The following is a 27,953-nucleotide window of genomic DNA, read 5'->3' on the forward strand; positions in this document are numbered from 1 at the left end:
GTGGTTGCTCACCTTGAAGATGACAGTGTTGGAGGTTTAGAAGCTTCGGTCACAAGGATGCTTGAGGCAGATCCTGAATTCCGTAAATATAAATTTAACAAATTTCCTAATAAAATATTTGCTAATTTGCGGTCTTTTGTGTGGCCATTAAAATACCGTAAAATTCTGCTTAAATAAGCCTCCCTGGTTATAAGCCCATCTACCTGGAAACAAAAACATACATCCGATTTTAAGCCCCTCCGGTTATAAGTCCCCCTCTGCTGGATGACAGCACTGAAAAGGGCTAAATATTGCTTTATTATGCATTTTTAACTAAAAAACATATTTCAATCAACACTCCCGTGGCTTGTTTCGAACCGTTTTTTTACTTTGCTTATAAGCCCTCCCGGATATGAGCCCTTCCACTTATAAGCTCACACAAAAGCCCTTACCAAGTTGTATAAGCCCTGGGCTTATAACCAGAATTTTACGGTATGCATGTTGTCCAGAATAATTATTTCCACTTGCTCTTTAATTTGAACAAGCAGCTTTTACAGATGTTGCTTCCCAGCTCATAACAGTAAAACCCCTAATATATCTCGAGCCTTAACATGTATAAAATACAATTGGGTTGTTCCAGAAAAAATCCACACACCCCCGACGGATGGGATTCTGGAAATTATCGCGGGAGGGGGGGTAAAAGGCTCTGGAAATCCAGGCGGGAGGGGGGCTTGAACTTCAAAAAGTCTTCTGCAGGGGTCATTTCAACCGATAATTCAAGCGCTTTGAACGTTTAGTTCGGTGACACTTCAGCGCCCTCAGATCCTGAAAAAGTAGATTATATTTTTGTTCATATATTTCTCACCTGACATAAATGATAATCTAAGTTCCTTAACAGGTCTTTTTATAGCAGAAAACGTTAAAACAAGATACAAAATTAAAGAGAACCCCTCACAAGATCTCAAGACGTTGTTGCAACGAAGATCGTGAAACGCCTGACACATTTCTACTCTGCAAAAGCCTGGTGACGAATGTTGTTCACAGCGGACTTTTGACACAACGCAATGGACGAATCTGAAAGTCATCTTAAGCCGCTTTAAAAATAATGAGTTGAATTCATTTCGTGATTGGGAGCTGTTTCAAGTGCTTTTGTCTTGGCTACATTCTCCTCCGCATAAATTTTGCCTTCCCGATTTACTGACGAAAGCCAAAAAGACTTTTTGTAACTATGGGCAGTATGGCGGGCATAATAACTAAGAAAGCGGTTCACAACGCGAGTTTCAACTTTCCTTCCACTGCAGATTAGAACTTCTGGCTCTTGAAGGTAGGATATGTGAATCGAATGAAGTTATCCATTCCTAAGTTATAGAAGAATTTGGACGATAAAGAAGTTTAGACTTTTGTTATTCGAAAGATTTTGAAGAAGATTTTAGAAGTTCTCAATCTTCAGTAGACGGGACTGACCTTATGTCTCGAAAAGCAGGCGAAGAGGAATGACTATTTGACTCTTTTATCATATTTTTTACTAATCCTATTACTTTAGGACCATATCTAGCGCAGAGTAGAATAAAGGGCAACTGATTTTTTTTTTTTTTTTTTTTTTTTTTTTTATTGAAGAAGAAGACGAAAAGAAAAAAAAAATACAATATTGATAATACAAAGAAAAATTTACACAGTTTCACTACATATAAGTACAAGTACAAAGTTGGTTTACAACATAATGTTTTAAATACAATTTTTAGTGGAAACAAAAGGAAAAAAAAGGAAGAAAGTAGGAAAAAAAAGGGCGGGTGGCACATTCTACGTGGAAACATTTTGAGGCGGAAGAGCGCTTAATGTTGCCCATTTGGATCTAAATTTCGACAAGGTGTTGTTTTTAAAAGCGATTCTGCTTTCACAAAGGATTTTGTCTTTGAGAACGAGATAAAAAATGTTAAAGCTTGGGGGGCTATTATCCAACCAAGCTTGAAAGATGTGATATTTTCCGATGATTAGAACATGGTTAAAGGCGTAGAACTTAGTACAGTCTGGTTTATAGCCGTACAGAATATCTGTCACGTTTAAAGAAACATTCTCCGATCGTTTCTCGTTCCACCAAATAACAATTTCACGCCAAAAATTTTGCGTAATGGGGCATTCATACAAAAGATGAGCTAAAGTTTCGTCGGGAAAATTGCAGCGCTCGCAGCGAGGTGACGTTTTCAGTCCCATTTTAAAAAGACGTTTGTTTGTGGGAAGGATGCCATGAATGATTTTATATTGGAAACATCTAAGTTTGTTTTCTACCGTGACTCTAAAAGGCAATTGGTAGATAGCTTTCGGGGATAAGTTTTTTCCGACTAGTTCTAGTTCTATATTTGGGGGTTTAAGAACTTTCAAAACCAAATGTTCGCGAGCGATTTTGGCAGTGACATTAAAGGGTGTTAGGTCATCTCTGACAGTCTTATTGGAGGGTATTTGCTGGGTATTTAAAAGGGAGTTTTTCCAACCACTAGGGATTGCAGAGAGGAGGCCGAAATATTTTAAGAAATTCACTTTTAGACCATATTTCTTTTGAAATTCGGCTCTGGAGAAGAACCTACCATCTTCCAGAAGGTCGCGTATTTTAACCACACCCTTTTGATACCATGTCAGAAAAAAGATCGGTTTTCCATCTATTCTAATAAATCGGTTGTTCCAAATGATTTCATTCCGGTATTCATCAGCAGATGAGGGGTCTGTAGAGTGTATCTCCTGCCAAGCAGAGAGTATTTCTTTGTAGAAGGAGGGTAATTCTGAAGGCAGATTTAAGTCATTTATATCAAAGTTACATTCAAAAAGGAAAGTGCCACCGAGGTGGGTTGTGGCCAAGGAAAAGGCAGCGCACCATTTACTATCTCCAGCTTCACATAATCGCTTTGCCCACGCAGCCTTAAGAGATTTGTCCATCATAACAAAGTCAACCATGTTAAGACCACCTTTTTCAAGAGGACCAATAAGAGTGTGCCGTTTAATTTTATCCGGCTTCATTTTCCATACGAACCTGAAGCAAATATCGTTGACTTGTTTACATATGTTGGATGAGACTGAGAGAACAGACGTGTTGTAGACTAGTTTAGAGATGGCGAGAGTCTTGACAATGCATATCCTTCCTATAAGAGTTAGATTTCTCGCTGACCACCTGTTTAAAGTCTTTTTCAGTGATACAATTTTTTCTTCGAAATTGATTCTGCAGCTAACAGCCGGGTCGTAGGCGAAAGCAACACCGAGAGCAATTACGTATTTCTCTGGCCACGAGATATTAAAGGGGGATCGCTTGCCCTTGTTTTGTTTAAGGCTGCCAAGCCACATTCCTTCTGTTTTAGAAATGTTCATCTTAAGACCTGAACACTCTCCAAATTCACTTAGGAGGTTAAATAAGTGGTCCGCAGAAGAGTCGTTAAGTATGAAGGCAGTGATGTCATCAGCATACAGACTTAGTTTTATTTCAGTGTCATTAAGTTTCAGGCCACATATGTTATTATTCTGCCTGATTTTAATGAGCTAAGAAGGTAAACACTCGTTCACTTTTTCGTATTTTTGCCCCTTCCTTCTTTTAGATCTATGCGATAGAATTCTTAGCTTAATATTAGCTGATGCTTAAAAAATTAAACAAGAACATCTTCTTGACGTGATTGTGCATATTTTCTATTAAAATTAATTAAATTTAAGCATAATATTTTTTTTCTGGAAATCCAGGCGAGAGGGGGGGGTCTTTGGTTTTGGAAATCCAGACAGGAGGGGGGGTCTTGTGCTTCAGGAAATCCAGGTGAGAGGGGGGTTAAAAAACGACCCCATCCGTCGGGGGGTGTGGATTTTTTCTGGAATAACCCATTTACAATTTATATTTTTCCTTTTTGCAACCCTCCTTAGTGGCACTTGGCCACCGCCTGCTCAAGTTTGGTCACCAGTGAAAAGTTTTAGTCGCTAAATTAAGCTTGTGCTATCAATCCTTCTTCTCAATTTTAGTTGCCAAGCTGGCAACTTTGGTTTCAATTTAGTCGCCAGCTCTAAAATTTTAGTCGCCATGGCGACTTAAATGGTCTTAACTTGGAGGGTTGTTTTTGGGAGAAGAGGGAGGGGGGAGGGGTCTCAACTAAAGTTTTTGTGCATCAGACAGTTATAGTAGAGATTCAGGAGCTAGGTTTAATTTTGTGCTTAATATAATAATGACAATTTTAACATATCTAGAACATCTGATAGTCTTTTCTCCCAGGGGGGTACTCCGGCTTGTAAATGACGGGGATGATTGAAGGTTTTTTTTGCGTTTGAAATTTTCGATTCTGGGATTTTTTTGGGGTTGGAAAATTTGGCAAGTATTTTTTGGGGTGACTTGATTTAAATAAGGAATTTTTTTGGGTATTAACCCTTTAACCGGCAGATTTCTGTGACTTTCTTAAGGGGTTTTTTGGGCTTATACATTCTGTAGAACTTCGTGATTGCATATAAGAAGTCCAAGTAAAAATGTGTGCTGATTCGAAACACCGAGGGCTCAGATTTTTATTGTGACGTCAGTAGTCGGCAGTTGCTTCGTTCGTAGGCGAGCTGTTGGGCTTGGATTTGGCTCGTTTTGTGTTTATAAGTGATTTTTCGAGTCATTTTTCACTGCAGAAGCCCCCAGGCTGGCATCATTAAGCTAGAGTGGTGGGTAGAGGCCAGCATCTGAAAGAAACCAGAGGTGAGAGATGATTTTGTCTTGATTGGAACGCCAGAAATATTCGAATCGAAAGATGGCGGTCCATGGGTAAAGTTGTCTCTCTGGCCGTTCTGTGGGTGGATTCCAAGACCTGCCAAGGCATTTTGGACGAGTTCTGACTTCCAAAGAATGCAATCGGTGCAACATTTTGCCGGCAGGATTGGGTGGCTCGACACTTATAAAAAATATATGGAATGAAGGTAGGAAGCCTTTCATGCCGCCGCCATGACTGTTTTTCCCAAGCATCCCTTTCGGTCAGCAACGAGGAAATTACAGGTTTGCAAGCATAGCTCTAATCGAATAGTAATTGCTGAGTCTTCTGAATGATTGATGGGAAATTTCCTTGCTGAACGGAAGGGAATAGGGTTGAAGTTTGCTGCAAATGTATATTTTTGAAGTCAGAATTATTTTTTCATTAAAAAAATGGAGGCAAAGATGTGTGTTTTTTGTTGTTGTCCTGTTACGTAGAAAACGGGCATTTTCAAATTTGCTGCTGAACAAACAACCATATGCAACAGAAATTAAGAGTTGTAGTCAGTTAGTTGGCTTTTAAAGCTATGAAAATTATCACTTTGCCATAAAAAGCAGTCATTAATATCATGTGCCCAGATATGTAAAAGCTAGAGTGTTTTCAATCACTGCTGGTGTTTTTCGTACACATATGTACGATTGCCGGTTAAAGGGTTAAAAACGAACTAAAGTGCCTTGGCGTATTTATGGTATGATGAATAAACAAACATGAGCATTCAATTTTTTATGATTTTCTTTGTGTTATATTATTGCCCCTCCTGGCAATTTTGGGGTAATTTGACAAGGGATTTTTTGGGGGTTATTATTGGTCCAGGGATTTTTTTGGGTAATGTCGGAGGACTTAGGGATTTTTTTGGGTCATAATTTTTGCCTCCATTCGATCAACCCCGTCATTTACAAGCTGAAGTACCCCCCTTGGTCTTTTCTTAACTAAACTTTTCTTGTCTTCTTTTAGTTATGGGTCATGTCTTGGCGAGTGAATTTCAGATCAAAGACTCCACTGCTGCTATTCACTCTCTAGCTGCAAAACAGGAAGTTACCAACAGAGAAAGACTGCACGTAGAAGCTGCAAAACAGTTATCTGCTGGGTGAGATGGGTGACTTTAAGCAATTATAGAACCACATGTACAATAATTATTTCTCTATAAATGAATATTGTGAGAAGACCGAAATTATGTGGTGATCGATTACATGCCATTTGAATAATAATAAAATGTCCCTATTTACACAGTAAATTAAAAACATTGAATTATTTTTACATCAACTTATTTTCCATTTTTTTGAAAATATATTTTAAGTTGCCTACACACTATTTCTGAAGCTATTTAGTTTAATTAACTTCTATGATTATACTTAATATTAATCACAAAAAGGAATCTAAAGTTACACTGTTCTCCCCAACTCCCTCCCCGTTTCTCCACAGTGCAGTGGCAGACAGCAAGTACATATATGTACATGTTCATGCATGTACTTGCATTTGGTCTCAATGACAACACTATATAATAATAATATTAATATTATTTTTTTTTATTCCAAGAAATATAACCAAGGCACAAGACATATGGGATGACATTGTTGTAGCATACCCTACAGACATCTTTGCAGTAAAAATGCTTTCAGATTTCGGCATATTTTTTGGTCCAAAGGACAGGATAAGAGATACCCTTGCCAGAGTTTTCCCGCACTGGAAAGAAGAAACGCCATTATATGGGTAATGATTTGTACGATTAGACATATTATTACTATTTAAAAATAACCATCAGATGATAGTTATTATAATATTGATTTTTGACAGAGACATTTTTTGAGAGACTGCGGGGTGCTTATCATAGACATATACATAGTTACATACATCATTTATTTGTTTACGCAGGTCGGAATAAAGGCAGCAATGATGTGGACCTGCAGTTAATTAAAATTTACAAAATAGATATGGAGAAGAAAAAATCTTCAAAATCTTACAACCTAAAAGCCTAATAATGACAAAAAATATGTATAAAAATTTAAAAATATGGTTGAGTAAAATTTAAAATTCCTAAAAATTCCAGAAATTCTGGTTAGAAAGCAAGTGGAACAAGAAGCCCTTAGGCTTTACAGACAAACCTAGTAGCATCAAGGGCCATTATTCCATTATTCCACCGCAAACATTTTCGTTATTCTCATTTAATTATTCCTCTCCAGCCCCCGATAATTTCCTATTGTTTTGTTAACAAAAATTGTGTTATACTGTACATGTATTGAAGCATGACATCCGCTATAAAATACACAACCATCAGTGAGGCCAGGAGACGCAAATGTCTGTTTTCATTCTAATACATAACTAAAAACTCGTAAAATATACTTTGTCTCTTTCATTTATATCTGACTTGTAAAAGTCATTTTTAATTGCCCGGTTCTATTTTGTTTTGTGGTCTAAGCGAGGGTTCTTTGTTGAGTTAAACACATACAAAATGCGTATTACGTATGTTTAATTATAAAATCCCCCTTCCCCATCATCCCTGCCGCTTCTTAGCAATTTTAAGTGGCTGATGAGAGATGACCCATATTAAGCCAAATAGAATGATCGACGTAGAAAGCCATTACTAGAAAAACAAGTGATTACATTACCTCCGTCCCATGCCATATCCCCCATCCAGGCAATTTTAAGTGGCTGATGAAAGATGACCAATCAGAATGCGTCACCTTTAATACCCTTCCTACAAAAAAAAACAAAGTTCCGAAAGCAAGAGATGAGCATAGGCAGCTAGCGGCCAGGGCCCATCTAATAATACCCTTGTAAAAATTTTACCGCGATCGCGCTGCGTTTTTGGCCGCCGCGATTGGCGCGATCGCGCCGCGATTGAGCTTGGATCGCGCCGCGATCGCCTTGGATCGCACCGCGTTTTTGGCCGCCGCGATTGGCGCGATCGCGCCGCGATTGAGTTTGGATTGCGCCGCGATTCGCGCCGCGATCGGCTTGGATCGCGCCGCGTTTTTGGCCGCCGCGATTCTCGCATCGCGGTGCGATGGATCGGGAATCGCGCCGCGATTTGGCTTGAATCGCGCCGCGATCGCGCCTAAATCTATAAATTTAAAAACAATTATCTTGGCGTTTTGCATACCGACAAAACAAACACACAGACTGTATCGAAACAACATCATTTATTTACAGAAGCTTACAGAAAAAGACGGCCAGTTTCGCTGCCGAGCACAATTAAATTTCGCAAAGCCGGAGAGCGTGATTGAGTCTTTAGTTTACAAGCAAATAAGTGAACAGTTCTTCTGTAAAATGTGAACAACACATACATAACGGCAACTAACCTTTTACTCGTGCTCAAGCGAAAGAAGATGCAATGATGTGATCTACCAAACGAGCGAACTATCTCTTGCATCTGCGAAGTAGCCGAACCGTCGAAGATGCGCTTTCTTTTCCCCGAAGCTTTTTTAAATAAATACAACATTTAAGTCCCAAGCATCAACAGGTACAACTATGCATTGAATGGTCCTTACCGTCAAAATGTTTTCCTCTTTCCACTGTTCGAGTTTTGCATTTTTTTTATATTCACAGTTTAGCTGTAGTTCAGTCAACAAAGTCCATGACGAAGCGACGAAGCGCTAGCTGTTGAAATTATAAACAAGCAGTCGCTCGAATTAACAAAACAAATTCTAGCAGTTTCCACAGAGACGCTTTTCCCTCAAGTTAGGTCGCTTCTAAACTCTTGTTATTAACAGAAGCAGCTAAAAAAGAACACATTTTTCCAGTCCTGATTGTGAAGAGAAAACATACCAACTTTCTCGAAATAAAATTTCTTTTCTGCTTGGGATGGCGTAGCGATTGCGTGTACTATGCACTACGTGACCTAACTCAGCCAATCGTAATGCTCAGTTCACGACACCTAATGCGGCAAAAGGCGGGAAAGGACTTCGATGTGTGTGGTCTACGATCGTGGTCTACGGGAAGGTAAATATAAAGCTCTAAAAAAAGCTCATTCTGACAGCCTCTTCGGAGCCACAATTAAATAAAATGCCATATATAGAGGATTTTTCAATGCAAAAAACGCAATTGCAGCGAATTCCTGATTGTATTGCATTTGAAGAAAATGGCCGACAGAAATTTGTCATTGGATTGCTCAAAGGTATTAAGGCTCCTCAAAGATAAGAAAAGAAAGAAACAAAGTGTTTGAAAAGATTAAAAAACGGACTGTTAAGAAATAAAAATTCTTATCTTTTAATTTATCTTTACTCATTATCACGCGCCGTTTTGTCGCGCCAGTTCGTCTAGACTAAAACTAAATAAAACTTTTCTCGTGGGAATCACGTCCTCACGGCTCACCGTCACGTAATTATTGTTTTTCGACATTTTAAATCAAACTAGTTTTATAACTACTTTGATTAGTACTTAAAGTTTAATTCATCAATACAAGTCATGATTTGCGTTACGACCACAGCATGATTTGTGAGAGTTTCAAAGCATATTGACTTTCTCCCGGTGATCGAGAAGTGAGTTCTCGCCGGGAACACTTCCCGAGATTTATTCCAGCCCCCCAAATCGCGGTGCGGTGGTAATCAATCGCGCCGCGATCGCACTCATCACACCGCGATCGCGACTATCGCGGCAATCGCGGCGCGATCGCGACATTCGCGGCGCGATCGCAACTATCGCGGCGCATTCGCGTTCATTTACAATCGCGTCACGCACGATCGCGTCGCGATGACAACAAATCGCGGTGCGATCGCGTCAGTCGCGGCGCGATTGCGACATTCGCGGCGCGATCGAGGCAATCGCTTTCAAACAACTGAGCCCAGTTGTATAAGACTAGTGGAAATATTTTTCCTGATCCCAAGGGGACCCCTGAGCTATGGGTGGTTTGACTGTAATGAGCAAACTACAACTTAGCCAAATCGTAATTCCTTGTTTGTTTGTTTTTTGACTATTGTTTGTTATTTATAGGTATCTCTTTGGTATGCATGCATTTGGTTTGGAAGAAACAAATTTCTACAGAGAAGCAGAGAAACAAGCTCGTAAGGTAACAGTATACATGTACACATCCATCCGTCTGTGTCTTCCATTATATAGTTCACCATTAAATTTTCTCTGATTCTGATTGGTCTAAATGGATCATGGGATGCGATAGTATTCATCTGCCGAGGGCACTATCAGGTGGGAGGCGCGGTGGCCTAATGGTTAGCGCGCCGGACTCCGGGGCGAGCGTTTTGGGTTCGAGCCCTGGCCGGGGTCACTGTGTTGTGTTCTTGGGCAAGACACTTTACTCTCATAGTGCCTCTCTCCACCCAGGTGTATAAATGGGTACCGGCGAAATAATGCTGGGGGGTTCCCTGCGATGAACTAGCATCCCATCCAGGGGGGAGTAGAAATACTCCTAGCTGCTTAATGCTAAGGAAACCGGGATAAGCTCCGGCAGTATGCGCCACTTTGGCTCGAAGCTGACCTTTAGGGCACTATCAGCTCTCATAGTTCACCACTAAATTTTCTCCAATCTGATTGGTTTAAATTGATCACTATCAGCCCTTATAGTTCACCACTAAATTTTCTCCGATTCTGATTGGTTTAAATTGAACACGTGACGCAATAGTGCCGTCCGCCAGAGGGCACTATCAGCCCATTATATTTTAAGTGCCCTCCCGTGAAAAATGCCCGGATCGATAGTGCCCGCCCGTGACTGTTTTTTGTAAACAAGCTGCCTGCAGACAAAAAACCCAACCAAATTCACTGCATTTAGTGGGTTTCTCGTCTGGTTTTGTTTCGTTTGTTAAATTTTGGCTTTCAATTGAGTTTTTTATCCTCAAAAGTAAAAATAATTCACGATGCTTGTTTTTGTATGTGCGCGCGAAAGAAAATTTAGTGGTAAACGGCACACTCTTATTGGTCCTCTTGAAAAAGGTGGTCTTAACATGGTTGACTTTGTTATGATGGACAAATCTCTTAAGGCTGCGTGGGCAAAGCGATTATGTGAAGCTGGAGATAGTAAATGGTGCGCTGCCTTTTCCTTGGCCACAACCCACCTCGGTGGCACTTTCCTTTTTGAATGTAACTTTGATATAAATGACTTAAATCTGCCTTCAGAATTACCCTCCTTCTACAAAGAAATACTCTCTGCTTGGCAGGAGATACACTCTACAGACCCCTCATCTGCTGATGAATACCGGAATGAAATCATTTGGAACAACCGATTTATTAGAATAGATGGAAAACCGATCTTTTTTCTGACATGGTATCAAAAGGGTGTGGTTAAAATACGCGACCTTCTGGAAGATGGTAGGTTCTTCTCCAGAGCCGAATTTCAAAAGAAATATGGTCTAAAAGTGAATTTCTTAAAATATTTCGGCCTCCTCTCTGCAATCCCTAGTGGTTGGAAAAACTCCCTTTTAAATACCCAGCAAATACCCTCCAATAAGACTGTCAGAGATGACCTAACACCCTTTAATGTCACTGCCAAAATCGCTCGCGAACATTTGGTTTTGAAAGTTCTTAAACCCCCAAATATAGAACTAGAACTAGTCGGAAAAAACTTATCCCCGAAAGCTATCTACCAATTGCCTTTTAGAGTCACGGTAGAAAACAAACTTAGATGTTTCCAATATAAAATCATTCATGGCATCCTTCCCACAAACAAACGTCTTTTTAAAATGGGACTGAAAACGTCACCTCGCTGCGAGCGCTGCAATTTTCCCGACGAAACTTTAGCTCATCTTTTGTATGAATGCCCCATTACGCAAAATTTTTGGCGTGAAATTGTTATTTGGTGGAACGAGAAACGATCGGAGAATGTTTCTTTAAACGTGACAGATATTCTGTACGGCTATAAACCAGACTGTACTAAGTTCTACGCCTTTAACCATGTTCTAATCATCGGAAAATATCACATCTTTCAAGCTTGGTTGGATAATAGCCCCCCAAGCTTTAACATTTTTTATCTCGTTCTCAAAGACAAAATCCTTTGTGAAAGCAGAATCGCTTTTAAAAACAACACCTTGTCGAAATTTAGATCCAAATGGGCAACATTAAGCGCTCTTCCGCCTCAAAATGTTTCCACGTAGAATGTGCCACCCGCCCTTTTTTTTTCCTACTTTCTTCCTTTTTTTTCCTTTTGTTTCCACTAAAAATTGTATTTAAAACATTATGTTGTAAACCAACTTTGTACTTGTACTTATATGTAGTGAAACTGTGTAAATTTTTCTTTGTATTATCAATATTGTATTTTTTTTTTCTTTTCGTCTTCTTCTTCAATAAAAAAAAAAAAAAAAAAAAAAAAAAAAATCAGTTGCCCTTTATTCTACTCTGCGCTAGATATGGTCCTAAAGTAATAGGATTAGTAAAAAATATGATAAAAGAGTCAAATAGTCATTCCTCTTCGCCTGCTTTTCGAGACATAAGGTCAGTCCCGTCTACTGAAGATTGAGAACTTCTAAAATCTTCTTCAAAATCTTTCGAATAACAAAAGTCTAAACTTCTTTATCGTCCAAATTCTTCTATAACTTAGGAATGGATAACTTCATTCGATTCACATATCCTACCTTCAAGAGCCAGAAGTTCTAATCTGCAGTGGAAGGAAAGTTGAAACTCGCGTTGTGAACCGCTTTCTTAGTTATTATGCCCGCCATACTGCCCATAGTTACAAAAAGTCTTTTTGGCTTTCGTCAGTAAATCGGGAAGGCAAAATTTATGCGGAGGAGAATGTAGCCAAGACAAAAGCACTTGAAACAGCTCCCAATCACGAAATGAATTCAACTCATTATTTTTAAAGCGGCTTAAGATGACTTTCAGATTCGTCCATTGCGTTGTGTCAAAAGTCCGCTGTGAACAACATTCGTCACCAGGCTTTTGCAGAGTAGAAATGTGTCAGGCGTTTCACGATCTTCGTTGCAACAACGTCTTGAGATCTTGTGAGGGGTTCTCTTTAATTTTGTATCTTGTTTTAACGTTTTCTGCTATAAAAAGACCTGTTAAGGAACTTAGATTATCATTTATGTCAGGTGAGAAATATATGAACAAAAATATAATCTACTTTTTCAGGATCTGAGGGCGCTGAAGTGTCACCGAACTAAACGTTCAAAGCGCTTGAATTATCGGTTGAAATGACCCCTGCAGAAGACTTTTTGAAGTTCAAGCCCCCCTCCCGCCTGGATTTCCAGAGCCTTTTACCCCCCCTCCCGCGATAATTTCCAGAATCCCATCCGTCGGGGGTGTGTGGATTTTTTTCTGGAACAACCCATTGCATGTACATGTGTTTTAAGAACATCTGCAAATTTCCACAGGGCAACTATCAGCTGATTAAGTTCCTCAACAAAAAAACCATCTGACTATTAATTGTTTACAGCAAGGCGCCCAAAAGTGTGACCACCTTTAATTAATTCACATTCTTTAGTGCAACCACCATCCAATCAGAAGCCAAGGACAGGTTCCAGTTGACTTCTGATTGGATTAAATCTGCACGGAAGAATGTGAATAAATTTAAAGTGGTCACACTTTTGGGCGCCTTGCTGTAAACAGATTGATCATCAGTAAAGCATTTTTACATGCATGAGTTCAGAGTAATGTTGTGTTATGTTGTAGGGCTTAGAGCTTATTCCCAAAGACACATGGGCAACACATGCCCTAGCACATGTGATGGAGATGGAAGGCAGACAAGATGAAGGAATTGAATTCATGAGTAAAACTAGGGATGACTGGGCGGTATGTCTCAGTTCTTTAATTAGTTGCATGGGCAGATCTACAATCTTTGACAAAAGTAGTTGACACATTGACTTTGCTCTGCGGTTTTTATGACAAATTTAACACTAGTTTTTAAATGTCATGACTGTCTGCTAAAATACCCCCCTCCCCCCAATCCAATGTTGTAAAATGGTAGTAAAGGACTCCTAGAAACAAACTACAACATTGATTGGGAAGAGGGGGGTTGAAAAGGTGGGGCAAAAGGATGAAATTGGTCCATATAACAATAAAAAAGGGCGTAAATTAATTGACAATGGGTCAACACTTTTGTCAATGATTGTAGGGGAAGGGTGCAGGGGGTGCGCACTCCCCCCCCCCCCTAAGATGACCTGCAGCTTTCTAATACAACTGGTATTCTGCAAAAAAGTCAGTAATGCCATTCCTTAGTGGTGCACCCCCGCTAAGAAAAATCCTGGATCCGCCCCTTAGTCGTTATGGCTTGACAGCCTTTTTGCATTTGTTTTTGATTATTTGAGTATTTAGCAAGGTCATGTACATTGTAACCAATGCCAGTATGATCAATACATTTTGAGGAAGATTAGGCATCATAGATAATCAAAAATGACAGCTACTGCAAACTGCTCTAGGTAAGCAAGTTTTCAGTACTAAACATTTGACTACACATCACCAAAAAGCAGGTTAAATAGGGGTCAGGTAAAAGCTCTTAGGACTCGAGGATGAGTGACTTGCTACCCTTCGAGAGAACAGTGAAACAAACAACAGGAACAATGCCACGTTAGCCTCCAAAACAATCTAGCAACTACTACACTAGATGACCAGTAAAATTACAAGCTTATTGGAGCTTCTATACTATTGTTTAATAGGCGGTTGCTTGAGAATCAGCTTAATTTGTACTTGAACATGTAGTTGTACTATGGCGCGTTTTTAAGGGATGTTTGTTTTCACCCGAGGTCCTCTCGCTTCTTATCCACTGACTGAGTCTGTGGGGAGTTTCATGGCTGTTCTGTAGGGTTTGCCAGCCTTGGCAGCTTCATTCTACCTGGGGGTGGAGGGGCTGAACTTAGTAAAAACCTCAGATATCCCAGACACCCATCCTCCATATACACAAGGCAGCTGGTTAACTGCATTGAAACTACATTTATACAAATGTTCTGTAAGTACCTCAATGACAACAATAATCATGTTATTTTGTTTTCTTCACAGCCTTGTGAATCACTGGCCAGCCATAATTTCTGGCACTGGGCTTTGTATTATGTAGAAAAGGTGGGTTTCGTACAAAGGTGAGGGAGAGATTTCCGTAGTTGTTTATGATCATAAAAAGTGAGGATGAACTTGTAGTCTAATTGTTTTAATAGACACTTGAAAAATAGGAAATATATGTCACAGTCAGAAATGGTGGTGGACAAAACACTGACCCCCAGTCCATGGACTACCCCAATGGACTACCTAAAATGGACTACCCCTAAAAAATGGACTACCCCTTCAAGTACTATTCCGAGTGTGTACCACTCGGAAATCGGGTTGATATAATAAACAAACCATTTTATTGCTACGGGGTAAAAAAAAAAAAGAATAAAAAGAAAAAAAAAATTGAACTCACGACCTCCCGCTCCGCAGACTGGCACCTTACTGATTGAGCTAATCCGACAGACTCTGTTATGCACGTTAAATATATCCTATATCAATGTAATAGATATTGTGGAGTCTACTAAACTGCTGCGAAACTATAACAGGATCGCGAAACTATTTTCTATTGCTAGAAAGCAGGCCACCAAATGTTTAAGATGCGTCTCAAGCAACTATTTGATCCCTATTTATAAAAGTTTGGATCTTCTGTAGTGCAGTGTAGTGCCTGTTTTGTCCGTCTCTATGAGTGCGACGATTGATTGCTTGATTTGAGTCTATGCTTTCGTGATCAGCGGATGTCCATTTAGTATAATATATTCAAAATGGCGGCTAGAGGGATACGTACGGCATGAAAATAAACAAGGTAAGATGTAAGTGCAAATTATGTGCACAAAATAACAGCTCAGTAAGTGGTACACACTCGGAATAGTACTTTAAGGGGTAGTCCATTTTTTAGGGGTAGTCCATTTTAGGTAGTCCATTGGGGTAGTCCATGGACTGGGGGTCAGTGTTTTGTCCACCACCGTCAGAAATTACCCACGACTTTAGATGTTAGATTATTTTCTTTCCATGGGCATTGCCCATGCAATCATGGTATATCAGCAAATAAACAACAGTGAGATAGCCAATCAGATTGATGGATTTGCAATAGAACATGATGGGAGTCTTCTATTTAACAATTATCCTGCGAAATCGCGCAGAATATCGCCTGATACTTAGCTGACGAGGCCGTATATTCCGCAAGATTGAGCAGGATAATTGTTTTAAAACTGTAATTGTGCCGCGCTTTACAAGATTTCGGACGAATTTTCGCAACCTACGAATATCGCAGGATATCTGTTATGTACGGATGACAGATATCGTTAACATTTTTACCATATAATTATGGGCAGCGTGCGCATCTGTTGAATAATAATCATAATTATCCGCTGACTGTAATTTACACTTAGCTAGTTTTGCTACCTGTCTCAAATCAACAATCCATTTAGTTTCACTTTCTGCTGATACTGATTTTTTCTAACCAGTATTAAATTTATTTTCAACAGGGAGATTATGAAGGGGCATTGAACATCTTTGACACAGAGGTAAATAAGTTTATTTCTGTAGAGCAACCTTGTTTATTACTACTTAAGAAATAGAAAACATGTTCCGTGTTTCTATCGAGTTATAGAAACACGAGTGGAAGTTTGGGAGAACGAGAAATGCTGTGAGAACACGAGTCGATAGACGAGTGTTTCCACAGCTTTTTCGAGTTCTCCCAAACTTTCACGAGTGTTTCTATAACTCGATAGAAACACGGAAAACATGTTTTCTATTTCTTTTAGAAAAAAAGCACAAAGAAAATAACGCACATCAAAGTAATATTTAGCGCTTTATTTAACATCAAAACGTAGATTCTCTTCACCTCGCGGTTTTACGTCATGAACATAATCAACCAATCATAGAAAGGGAGTCGATGAACAGAAATAAATCAACTGTGCAACACTGTGCTTGAAGGCTAAAATTCACCGTTTTGTGCCAAACAAACAAAGAAAACAGGCCCCAAAGTTAACGTAATTATGAGAAATAACTAAGCCGATGGTTTAACTGAAGTCAAGCACTGGAAGGAGTCAGGAATTGTGGTTTTATTTCGCTTCATCGACCTAACCGAATGGTTTGACGACCGACGCTGCGCATGCCGATCGAGCGACTCGAACCTTGGAGGTGAAAGTGCATTATTTTTCTGTGAAAAGAAGTTTGACTCGGCATTCTGGACGAATATCTTGTCCTTTTGAGGAGCTATGAATAGTTCTGAAGTGCTGCAAAGCTCAGAATGGAGTGAAGTTGCGCCAATTCATATACTTCTTTGAAAGGTCAGCCGCTTCGATAATTTCTTTCACAGACTATTTTTGAATGTGTAGCGGGCTCTGTAAACATCTTACTCGCTTGTTTTCAAGTGTGCAAATATTTGTTTAGTCTTAACCTGGTTTTTGTCAGCTGTGACATTAAAACTTGGCACAATTCTTAGTTGTTATTTTTGCATTGCTTATTTCAGCGCCGTGAATATTGATTGCCGTGTCTACGACAACTGTCTGTGTCTCCATCGAGTTATAGAAACACAATTTTTAACCAATCAGCGCACGTATTTACTTTGTGCTATTTTCTAATTAAATGTACAGTACATCTATCCATAGCCTTTTTTGCAGGCATTTTTTAAGTTCAGTCAGTTCAATTCACAAAGTTCTGCTTTTCTTACAGCAGACAATAGATTTGACTTTAGCCCCTTTCTACAGGGTTCAAAATAAAATTTCGTTTTTAGCCAGAATTTGTCGGCTTTTTTTGTCAAGGCTCATTTTTTCCCGGCTGTTAGAGAGCTATGCATTTTCAAGGGACACAATCCATCCGCATACATGACGTACCCAGATGCATTCTGGGGCGATTTTAAACACAGTCGGCCATTTGTAAGTTTTCCGAAGTGATACAATATTTTACGGCAAAGCAAAAGAATGGATTGGAGCAATGTGACTTCTTTTCTTATTTTGAATGTTTGAGAAGCAAATAAGATCTTCAATATAATTTTCTGGAGGGACACAATACCTGAGAAGGTGGGGCGGCCCGTTATTCATCTTAACACAGACATGAAGTCGCCACATTGGCGACCAAACAGTAACTGAACCAGAAGTTTTCGTCGACAAAGATGAAATTTTGGTCGCATTAGCAACTATTGAGTCGCTCTTTCTAGCCCTGTAGCTGCTTTCTTTTCCGATATGGAAAGTTTACTACAACATTACCGCAACTTTTATTTCAGTTGGCTGATCAAGGCATGATTTTCTATTTCTTCGGTGAAAAGTAGCCGGCAAGTGTCGTCAGAATGCCGGCTACCGCCGACAGCCGGCTGCTATTTTGAACCCTGATTTCTACTAAGTTTTTTAAGGGTGTTCAAATTTTTAGTTCAGAATTTAAGAGTGGGAACTGAATTTAAGGTAGCTGAGAATTGAGTAATAAACTGATCCCCTTGCTTACAAAGCCATTCCAAGGGCAGCCCTAACTACAGTTGCCGCAACATGAATTGCAACCCTCCAAGTTAAGACCATTTTAGTCGCCATGGCGACTAACAGTTTGGAGCTGGTGACTAAATTGGAACCAAAGTCGCCAGCCTGGTGACTTATAATTGAGAAGAAGGATTGAAAGCTTGAGTTTAACCAAGCGACTAAAATATTTTACTGGCAACCAAACTTTAGCAGTTGGTGGCCAAGTGGCCCCTAAGGAAAAAATAAACTTGGAGGGTTGGATTGACTACATGTCTACAATTCTCCCAGCTAAGATGCTAGTCTCCCTCGCAGCCGTTTTTAGTGACATGGCACAACACAGGCTAGCACAAAAAAGAAAATCAATGCAATGCTATCCTTATTAATTATTAGGTACCTCCCTCCCTCCTTCCTAGCATATTAAGCAGTGCAAATGCTGCCCTATTAATTTGACAGTAGTCCAATTATGCACTCTGGTAAAAATAGACAGTGGGAATAATTATAAAAGTGTCTTGTCCTGTCCAACAACACAATACAGCCCCCATGCAGCCAGCACTCAAACCTGTACTAAATTCGAAGTGTGAACCACTTACCATTTGACCAATGCGTCTTCTATCTACATGTACAAGTACCTTCTACTAATGGACCAGTTCAGGGATGTCACTAAGGGCTGACTGCTGACTAATTTCACTGGCTGAAAGAGAACTTAAATCTGGCTGAAATTTCACACAAAAACAAAGATTTAGGTAAACTTTTAGACGTGCCAAGTAAGACCACAGAAGCTAGCTGGGCTTCAATGTGTTGATGAGCTGGCTTTAGTGTTGTCCTATCTACATCCCTGCCAGTTGATCTTGTTTGAAATCATTTTAACGCCAGTGTTGTACTTCCATTACTCGACTTGCAGATAATGCCAAGATGTAAAGAGAATAAAACGTTTCAGCTGTCAGATGGTTCATCACTGTTGTACAGATTGAAATTTGAAGGTTAGTCAAGAGGAAGAACATGTGTGCAAAGCCAACAGGGTTGTTTCTTTACAAAGCACTGAAGATGATTGAATGAGAGAGGATTGGGAAGAGGTGGTGCCTCTAAACTGTGGGAAATGTGGTGGCCTTATCAGTAATTATGATTAATGCACTGGACTCTGGATTAAGTGGTCTGAGTTTGAGCCCTGGCCAGCGTACCCTGGGTTCCAGAGGTTTTTTTTTTTTTTTTGCGGTTGTCACCACCGCAAAAAAAAAAAAAAAAAAAAAAAACCCTGGAACCCAGGGTATGGCCAGCGTCATTGTGTTGTGTTCTTGGGTAAAGCAAAGAGGGGTGTTGGGGATGCCATGGACATTTTCTGCAACAGTACACTAATGGCAACTGACTGGGAGGTCATGCATAATTATCTAGACAACAGTTATTTAATAGCAACTTAAAAAATCTTATCTTGCTAGGAGTTGATGTTGGTGACAGATGGGAGCAGCTCTGTCGGTATTGGGAAGGACATGCTGATGATCACTTTCTGGTGAGTAGTAAGTACAGTCTGCGTTGCCACCTAGTGTCCCATCAGGCGGGAGCTTATTGCAGTTTCCATAGCATGGAGCAACTAGGAGTATTTCTGCTCCCTTGGATGAGAATCGAGTCCATTGCAGGGTTGTTTCCCCAGCATTAAATTCGCTCGTCGAGAGAAGCACTGTGAGAGTGAAGTGTCTTGCCCAGTAACAAAATGCAAATGACCCCAACCAAGACTTGAACACGGACTGCTCTATCTGGAGTCCAGCACTCTTTTTTTGGGCACTATGCTTCCCACACTTTCTGGTGAATGCAGTGTTAAAATCGTTCAGAAAAGAGACGAGTTCCCCACACAGCGGTCAAACGCAAAAATTGACGTCACATCCGGTCTTCGCCGCCTCGAACTTTCAACTTGAAAGTGGGCAAACTTTTGTAAGAAATTTTTAAAGAAATAGTACGGTGAAAGAACAGTTCAAGCTGGGACACTCATGATCAGTGAAGATGAATTATCAAATTTCCAATCCATAAACGGCGTATAAACCTTAACTTTCCAGGGACGGCGCTAACTTCTGGCTTTAAAGCGAAAGTTTTCGAAAAATTTAAGACTTTGTATGGAAAAGTTTGGCGGGAATTACACAGGAACTGCGCACGCGTGCTGCGTTTGACCGCTGTGTGTGAGTACCCAGGCTGTTATAGGCACTGTGGTCAAGTGTTTGGTTTAATGGATAGGAGTTCAGAGTTCAAGCTCAACGTGGGCACATTTTTGCTGCATTTTTGTGCAAAACACTTTACTCTCACAGTGCCTCTCTCCAACCAGGTGTATAAATGGGTAACTGCAGTCTGTTAGGACAACCCAACAACATACGTTGCATTGAGGGTAGCCTGTGATGAATTACTTTTAGTTGCTTTATGCTAACGAAATCTGGACACTCACTAGCTGTGTTAGGTAGTTTATTCCCATGGTCCTTCTTCCCCTGTTTACATAAAAAAAAGAAATGCTGGTTTCTGATGTTTTTCAGGCTTTTACAGACAGCCATATGCTTATGAGTACGTTGGGAGCAAAGAATGAAGACCTGACCATGAAGCTGTTAGATTCTTTGAGAAAATACGTCAGGTATGTCATTGGTGTTAGCTAGTACTTGTACATTATGTACATTGTACTAACAGGGACAGGAACAGCTCTCACAAGATCTCACATGAATGGCTCGCTACCCTTCGAGACTGAATAATAGAACAAACAACGGAAACAGTGTTCCTAGCGCTCCCCTCACTCCCCGCTCGAATTTGGGTTGGGTAACAGCTCTCATAAGGTCTCACATGCATGGCTCGCTACCACAATGCCATTAGCCCCAAAACAATAACAACTGCTACACCACTGTAATACCGTAAAATTCCGGTTATAAGCCCTTCCGCCCATCTATCTTAAAAAAACAATACATCCGATTATAAGCGTTCCCGGATATAAGCCCCCCTCTGCCAGATGACAGTACTGAACAGGGCTAAATGTTGCTTTATTGTGCGTTTTTAACGTGAAAACGTATTTCGATTCACAATCCCGTGGCTTGTTTCGAAACGTTTTTTTTTTAATCCCGCTTATAAGCCCCTCCGTTTAAAAGCTTACCCAAAACCACTTACGAAGTTGTATAAGCCCAGGACTTTTAACCGGAATTGCACGGTATTATGATAAGGTTAGCGTCCTAGGGTAACAGACTTTTCTCGTCGCTTGCTCAGTTCTCCACTCTAGAGGCCTCCTGAGATTCCAACCGAACCAGTTTAGTGTATCATTTTCAATGTGGTCTTTGTAATCTGGACTACAGCGGTTAAACCACCTTACATTCTTGTCGACGCATTGTCGAACACAGTAGCGCGAGAAATTAACCTTTGTTAAAACATATACGGCTTGGCAAAGGCAAATTAACTAAATCGAGAACTCCATGAGAACTCTGCGAGTGCCGCAATACTACTTTGTTCACCAGGTAACCCAAATGAACAGTGAACGTGCAATTCGATTTTCGTTATATATCTTCAACCTGTTTTGCATAAATGTAACTTGACTTTTGACTTTTGAAAGATGCAGCGACCAAATGAGTAGTCTGCTAGACTCCAGATCAGGCCCTTGCCGGGGTCACTGCGTTGTGTTCTTGGGCAAGACACTTACCTTCTCTCACAGTACCCCTCTCCACCCAGGTGTATAAATAATCAATTTAGTCCTGGGGTGACCCTCCCAAACACTAGTATCCCATCCATGGGAGAGTGAAATACTCCTAGTCGCCTCATGATACTGAAACCGAAGTTACGTACGCTTTAGCAAAATAGACCACTTATCTCGTACGCAGACTTTACCTTTGACTTGAAAATAGCATTTTAAACGCCGTAGCGTTAGTTTGCGTAAATAGCTATGATTTTTATTTTCAGAGATGGGTCAGGACCTAATTGTGAGATTTCCCGTGATGTTGGTCTCGCCGTATGTGAAGCATTTGTGGAGGCCGACAAGGTATGTGTGTGTACATACAAGGGTTTGTTGAGAGCTCCTGCTCCATAAGAAATAGGGTATTATAGAAACATCTTTGTAAACATGCAATATCTTTATGGGCAAATTAAGATTGATTTGATTTGATTGATTTGACATTTGTTCGAGAGTGGCTTGCATTTTTTTTATTTGGTGTCAAATCAAGTGTTACAGTTTTGCTATTTTCCATTTGCAGGGAAACTTTGACAAGGCCGTGGAGATCTTAAAACCTCTGCGCTACAAAGTAGAACTTTTGGGTGGAAGTAGAGCTCAGGTGTGGAATGAAAACTTGTCTCATTTATATGAGTAACTGTAATATCGCCTAGAAACGGGTAACCTTTTGTTTGGGCGTAATGATTTTGCGTCCTAAACTCTAAGCTGTAAAGAATGTGAATCGGTATTCAAAGTTATGAAAAGGAAACCAAACTCTGCAAACAGCAATATGAAACAGAGAGAAAGCTGTAACCCTAACTCAACAACAACAACAAAAACAACAACAACAAGACGTGCTTTATAACCGGTTTTAACGGAAATTATCGAGAAACCAAGTCTGTAAGCTTAAGACACCTTGCACAATGTACCCGGCCTGGTCGCAGATTATTGATGTGAAAATGCCACGACACTTAAACAAAGAAAACAGATATTTCAAATAAACATAACACGACAAAAGAAATCCTAACTGGCGACAGGGAGATCAGTTGGCTTTAACAAAGCATGATCGATGATCATGAGTTGAACTCAGGACGACCGAGAACAAATCCAGCTAGTGGAAGATTGGAGGGCCTCTAGATTTTGAAACCAGCGACATCAACCACTCGGCCAGGCTGTTTTCGATTTAATGTCAAGTTTTTATTTATTCTCCAGCGTGATGTGTACGAACTGTTTTTGATAAATGCTGCCATGCAGTCGCAACGTAAAGAAGATCATCAATTTGTCAGGTGAGGATTTATTCTCGTTTCCATCTCCGCAACTATAATAAGAGTTTACCCTAACATTTGAGGGATGTGAGTAACGCAACAGAACGGTGCAGATAGGTTCCAAGAACGCAAATCTCAACTTCTCCAACTAAGAAGAGTTAAAAACAACTGAAAGAGGCCATAGCTCTCAACGCTTAGAAAGGACACTATTCTTGAAAAGACACGGTTCTGGCTAAACGGAGACGCAAGTTTTCAACTTGCGTCCACTTGTGACCTCATTTGGCCAGGACTTGCGTGCACTTGAGTTGACTTGCGTTCACTTTGGTCGAGATCAATTTTGCGCGCAAGTCAACGCCAGTGTTTCACCGTTAGGCCACCAAACGCAAGTCGACGCAAGTCTTGCTGTTTACTTCATATACTCAATTGCAGCGCGCGCAGTTGCATTGAAATTGCTTCTTTGACAACTTGCGTGCACTTGCGAGTAAACTTGCGAGTCCATTTGGCCAACCAGCACAAGTCTGCACGCAAGTTTAACTTGCGACTACTTGCGTCCACTTGCGTTACCGTTTGGCGAGGGCTTTAGACCTTCGTAACCGTTATGAAGAAACATTATTAATCCTGCATGCAAGATAACCACAGGCTAAGGGTAAACAGAAGATTACAGTTAGAGAAACCTACTGATTCTACCCATTTCGTAGAAAATTCACCTAGCTTCCCTTTCGTTGTTTTTTTTTATTTTTTTTTTCAGATGTCTCATTGCTGAGAGAAAAGCCAAAAAAGATACAGCACCTATGACGGACAGATTGATGGCTAAAGCTCTTGCTCTTCAAGTCGATTAGAACGCACATGGTTACTCTAGTTACAACAATTTTAATTTAAGAGTGACTTTTAATGCAGTTACTCGACAGTAACAATATAGGGTACCTAATAATTGTTTATTTGCGCATAGCCTTATAATATATAAATTTTTGATACAGCTATAATTTTAAATGTCGTAACCGTTTCAGTGAAAATCATGCATGTAGTTATCGATATAGGGAAGACTGGTCCTTTTTAAGGTGGAGTTACATCTCAAAGATGTCAATTCAAGTTTTGATGTTGTAATCGCATCAGTGAAAATCATATTATTGATATTTGTAAAACTAGTCCTAAGGCGCAGTTAGATCTCAAAAATGTTGATTTAACTTTTGATTCCTGCCCTGCAGACTTGATGGCTTGACTTGACTAATTTTTAAAACTATTTTTAAACAAAACTTAACGGAAACGTTTTTTTAAAACAAAAACACTCTAAAGCAGTGTAGGTTCGGATGAATCACCTACTGGGTAGTTAGCTGGTAAACTTTAATCAAAACCTTAAGATTACTAATTATTGTTAAGTTATAATGTTTATCTTTCTATTGGCGCGGTGGCCTAATGGTTAGTGTGCTGGACTCCGGATCGAGCTGTCTGGGTTAAAGCCCCGACCGGGGAACTGTGTTGTGTTCTTGGGCGAGACACTTTACTCTCACAGTGCCTCTCTTCACCCAGGTGTATAGATGGGTACCGGCGAATTTACTGCTGGGGCTAACTGTGCGATGGACTAGCATTTCAGTAGATATAAAACCAAACTTTTATTCTAAAGAAAACGTCGCGAGAAATGGACTTGTATATGGCATAATGGACGAAGTATGCAAGAACAGACGCAAGACAAAAAATGCCCACTAAATTAACTTTTATTTTCTTACAACAAAAGTACAGAAGTTACATCCACCTGTACCTGAAATACACTATAAAGACTGCGATGTCGTAGTTATACGTTAGTTATCACATACTACACTTCAATCATCAGAGACTAATATAATATTTCCTTACGAAAGTAAAATAAAACTAGCACCATACATTATTTGTCGCATGGCGTGATATTTGTGAACTGAACGGTACTGCTTAGCATCAAACCCAGAAAGACCTACAAATATCTAAAAAAGAAATGCAAATAAGCGCCTGTCCCGATGCCTCTCCTTATTACGCTGTGTTTAAACTTTCACCAAAAAATATCAATATAACTGTTGAGCTTTGTCATGAAATAAACTAAGTTTGCCGGTACTGTATTGTAAAATCTTAAAAGGTGATTAAAGCAGCTTCTCACTGTTGAAATAAATCGCCGCTAAATTGAGACTAACACATGCAGAACAGAAAGCTGTTTTAAGAATCGAGAACTATTTTAGTGTTAACGAGAAATTGACAATGGGGATCTCTTTGAAATGCCGTGCACCGCCATTTTGGATTTGACAACGTTTCGTTGCTGCCTTTTTTGTTACACGATAAAAGAGCCTTTGCCTTGTGCTCATAAGTGCAGCAGAGAGATGTGATAACAACATCATAAGAGCAGCCGATATTTTTCAACATGTAAAAACTTTTCCAATTTAGGTCAACCACTTTTCAGCTAAAACATTTCAACAATTTAATGGCAGTTTGTTCAATCAGTGTAGTTTTTGTAATTACACTCTTTGTAAAACGCTTGTAAGTATTTAGCACTTATTTCGTCGATCAGTTTGTGTTAAGTACAATCACGTTTGAAATAACCATGGTACAGTATGTGGCCCTAAATCCGGACAGCCGTTGGTCCGGACACTTTCGGTTCATCGTGTATTTTTCCGTTAGGAAACAAAGTCTGAATAAAACCGAACCTTTCCAAAGATTTCTTGATCTCTTTGCTGTCTTCACCTCGCTCAAAGACTTTCCTACTGGCGGTGAAGCCGAGAATTTCAAGTCGACGTGAAGGTAAGTGAAGTTTGTTTCCGCCATGTTTGTTTGTTCATGGCGCCTCAAATTAACTGCTTTTCTTTTTATTCCTGTATATCCGAAATGAGTGCGCCAAAAGGTAACTTTTTGTGTAATTGATGTATAGAATATATTCTTTCGACTAATGCAAAAAATGAGATTGACCGCTTAAGTTTCCGTCCAAAGTAACGAATTAAAATTTCTAAGTAATTTTGCAGACTAGGTCCTTGGTCCAGACACTGACGGCAAACAAAGTCTGACAAAAGTTATACCTTTAGTTTAAGTTCTAAGGCATAATAAACTTCAATTTACAACAATAAAACTAAAAGGAGAATTCAAATTCAATCTTGGCAAATCACGTTTATCAGGATAGTAAGCACTATAGTTTATATTCGCTGCATATTGTGGATGAGACGAAATAAACCTCTCTTCCCTAAAATTTTTTATTTTATTTTTCTGAATAACACTAAAGCATATAAAAAAATGTGCAAAAAGCTTCTTTAGATTGGGTTTTGAACAATTATTGCGTAAATATTGCGTGTTGTCCGGACCAAGGACCCGCTGTCCGGACCTAGGGCCGTCAAACCGAACCACTGTTTTCGATATTACAGAGTAATCGGGTAAGCACAGAAGCTGTTTTCTTTTTAAATGTTTGCTGAATGTCACGGTAACTTACAGGACAAATTTCAGCTCACTGCACTTCTTCTGAGCTGAGAAATACACGTTCACATCTTTTTCGTCCGGACCAAGGGCCACATACTGTACATGTAATGTAAACAAAGTTGATTTCAAAATAAATACATACTGTAACCCGTGACACATTCTTAAGGATAACAGTCCCATTTTTGTATTCAACAAAGCTACAATGAATAAAAAATTTGTTGAACACAAACCGAGATTGAATCTTCACCCGCTGAGCTTCCTTATGTGCATGGCTTCCTTTTGTGCATTGCTTTCGTGAAGGAGATTATTAAATTGCCTCAGAAAATCAACATTTAATGCTAATTAAAAAAAAAATCTCCAGACGTTTTTGTTCCCCAATTTGGGTGGAATAAAGAAAAGATTATTTTTCCCAACTAGGCAGATAGCTCAATAATTTTCACAAGGCCAACATCATTAGAGTTACCACCAGTCACACCAGAGCAACCCTGACCACTACAATACGAACCACCTCCCCCTCCGGCTTGGTACTCACGGGTACCGCTGCCTCCCCCAGAGTACCCTCCACCTCCACCTGCTGCGCCACCAGCTTGTGCTCCCCCTCCCCCACCACCAAACCCGCCTACTGCTCCTGGGGCTGGCCCACCGTTGTACCCGCTGTTTTTTCTGCCAGCTTGACCCCCAGTCCAGCCTTGAGCACGTGACCCGCCTCTCTCCCCATGGCTAGAGCCTGCTCTTGCACACCCTTGAGCATACCAACCCGCACCCACTCCCCCATGGTAGCTAGCACCTGCACTGTTACATTGACCGGGCTGTCCCCCAGTACCTCCCGCCCGAACACAAGATGAGACTTTCCCCATACTACTGGTGCCACTTGATCCCGACTGACCATCCACACCATGATATCCACCTGACGCACCCCCTCCCCCTCCGGCGGCTAATAAAAGCACATTACTTGTGGTATAAACAAAACTCCCTCCCCCTCCCCCTGTACCAGCATAATACCATACAGACAGTCCAAGCTGAGCTGCTGTCTTGGTAGTTCTTCGTCCTCCTTGCACCTCCACTGAGTTTCCTCCTCTCTGCCCCACCACAACATTAAGCACTGTTCCTTTAGTCAGTCTAAACTTGCCCTCAATGTACGCACCCTTACCGCCATAGTAGGTTCCAGGTTTGTATCCATAGTTGTACGAATGTGTTCCTCCTCGGGCTCCCCAGGCTTTGATATGATAAAGAGCACTTCTTGGAACCGTGACTTTCTGAATTGTGCCAAACCGTCCAGTACGCCCACGTGTTGTTAATGTCAAACGAACTAAAATAAAATGTAACACAAAATTACTAATACTTGGTAATCAGTTCAGAAAGATTTTGTATGGGTCAGTTTCAATACGAAGCGTAGCGTATCCTTTTGAACCTCTGGGGACGTAGGAGAGTGTGGAATCACCTAGGCCTGACAATACATGCCCAGCAAAATTTAGAATTGATTAAGAAATTTAAAATATGAATTTCCTCTCGTATATATATATATATATATATATATATTTTACCATATTTAACATGTACTTTAAGATCACGAAGAACC

The 27,953-nt window shown here is 40.1% G+C and overlaps 2 protein-coding genes across 2 annotated transcripts in view; one reads left to right on the plus strand and one right to left on the minus strand.

Moving 5' to 3' along the window:
* On the plus strand, positions 1-24,831 carry LOC144666249 (tetratricopeptide repeat protein 38-like). The gene is made up of 14 exons (XM_078527650.1): positions 1-82; positions 5,679-5,811; positions 6,261-6,434; positions 9,654-9,729; positions 13,278-13,397; positions 14,601-14,660; positions 16,070-16,108; positions 18,936-19,014; positions 19,468-19,538; positions 20,545-20,639; positions 21,941-22,019; positions 22,231-22,308; positions 22,899-22,972; positions 23,700-24,831. The coding sequence occupies exons 1-14, from the start codon at positions 58-60 to the stop codon at positions 23,788-23,790; spliced, it is 1,194 nt and encodes a 397-aa protein (XP_078383776.1). The 5' UTR covers positions 1-57; the 3' UTR covers positions 23,791-24,831.
* LOC144666222 (uncharacterized) overlaps positions 24,646-27,953 on the minus strand; it is a 16,969-nt gene continuing 13,661 nt past the window's right edge. The window contains exon 17 of the mRNA XM_078527618.1: positions 24,646-27,683. Within this exon, the coding sequence (XP_078383744.1) occupies positions 26,788-27,683 (896 nt within the window). The 3' untranslated portion in view covers positions 24,646-26,787. The remainder of the gene's footprint in view (positions 27,684-27,953) is intronic.

The sequence above is a fragment of the Oculina patagonica genome, chromosome 9 (genome assembly GCF_052425735.1).
Source record: "Oculina patagonica isolate OP01 chromosome 9, crgOcupat, whole genome shotgun sequence".
Taxonomy (NCBI): domain Eukaryota; kingdom Metazoa; phylum Cnidaria; class Anthozoa; order Scleractinia; family Oculinidae; genus Oculina; species Oculina patagonica.

Bases quoted from the DNA above. Each gene is read 5' to 3' on its own strand.
- LOC144666249 (XM_078527650.1), top strand. From the start codon at position 58: ATGCTTGAGGCAGATCCTGAATTCC. The intron at 6,435-9,653 runs GTAATGATTTGT...TGTTATTTATAG, and splicing joins GAAGAAACGCCATTATATGG to GTATCTCTTTGGTATGCATG. The intron at 20,640-21,940 runs GTATGTCATTGG...TTTTATTTTCAG, and splicing joins TCTTTGAGAAAATACGTCAG to AGATGGGTCAGGACCTAATT.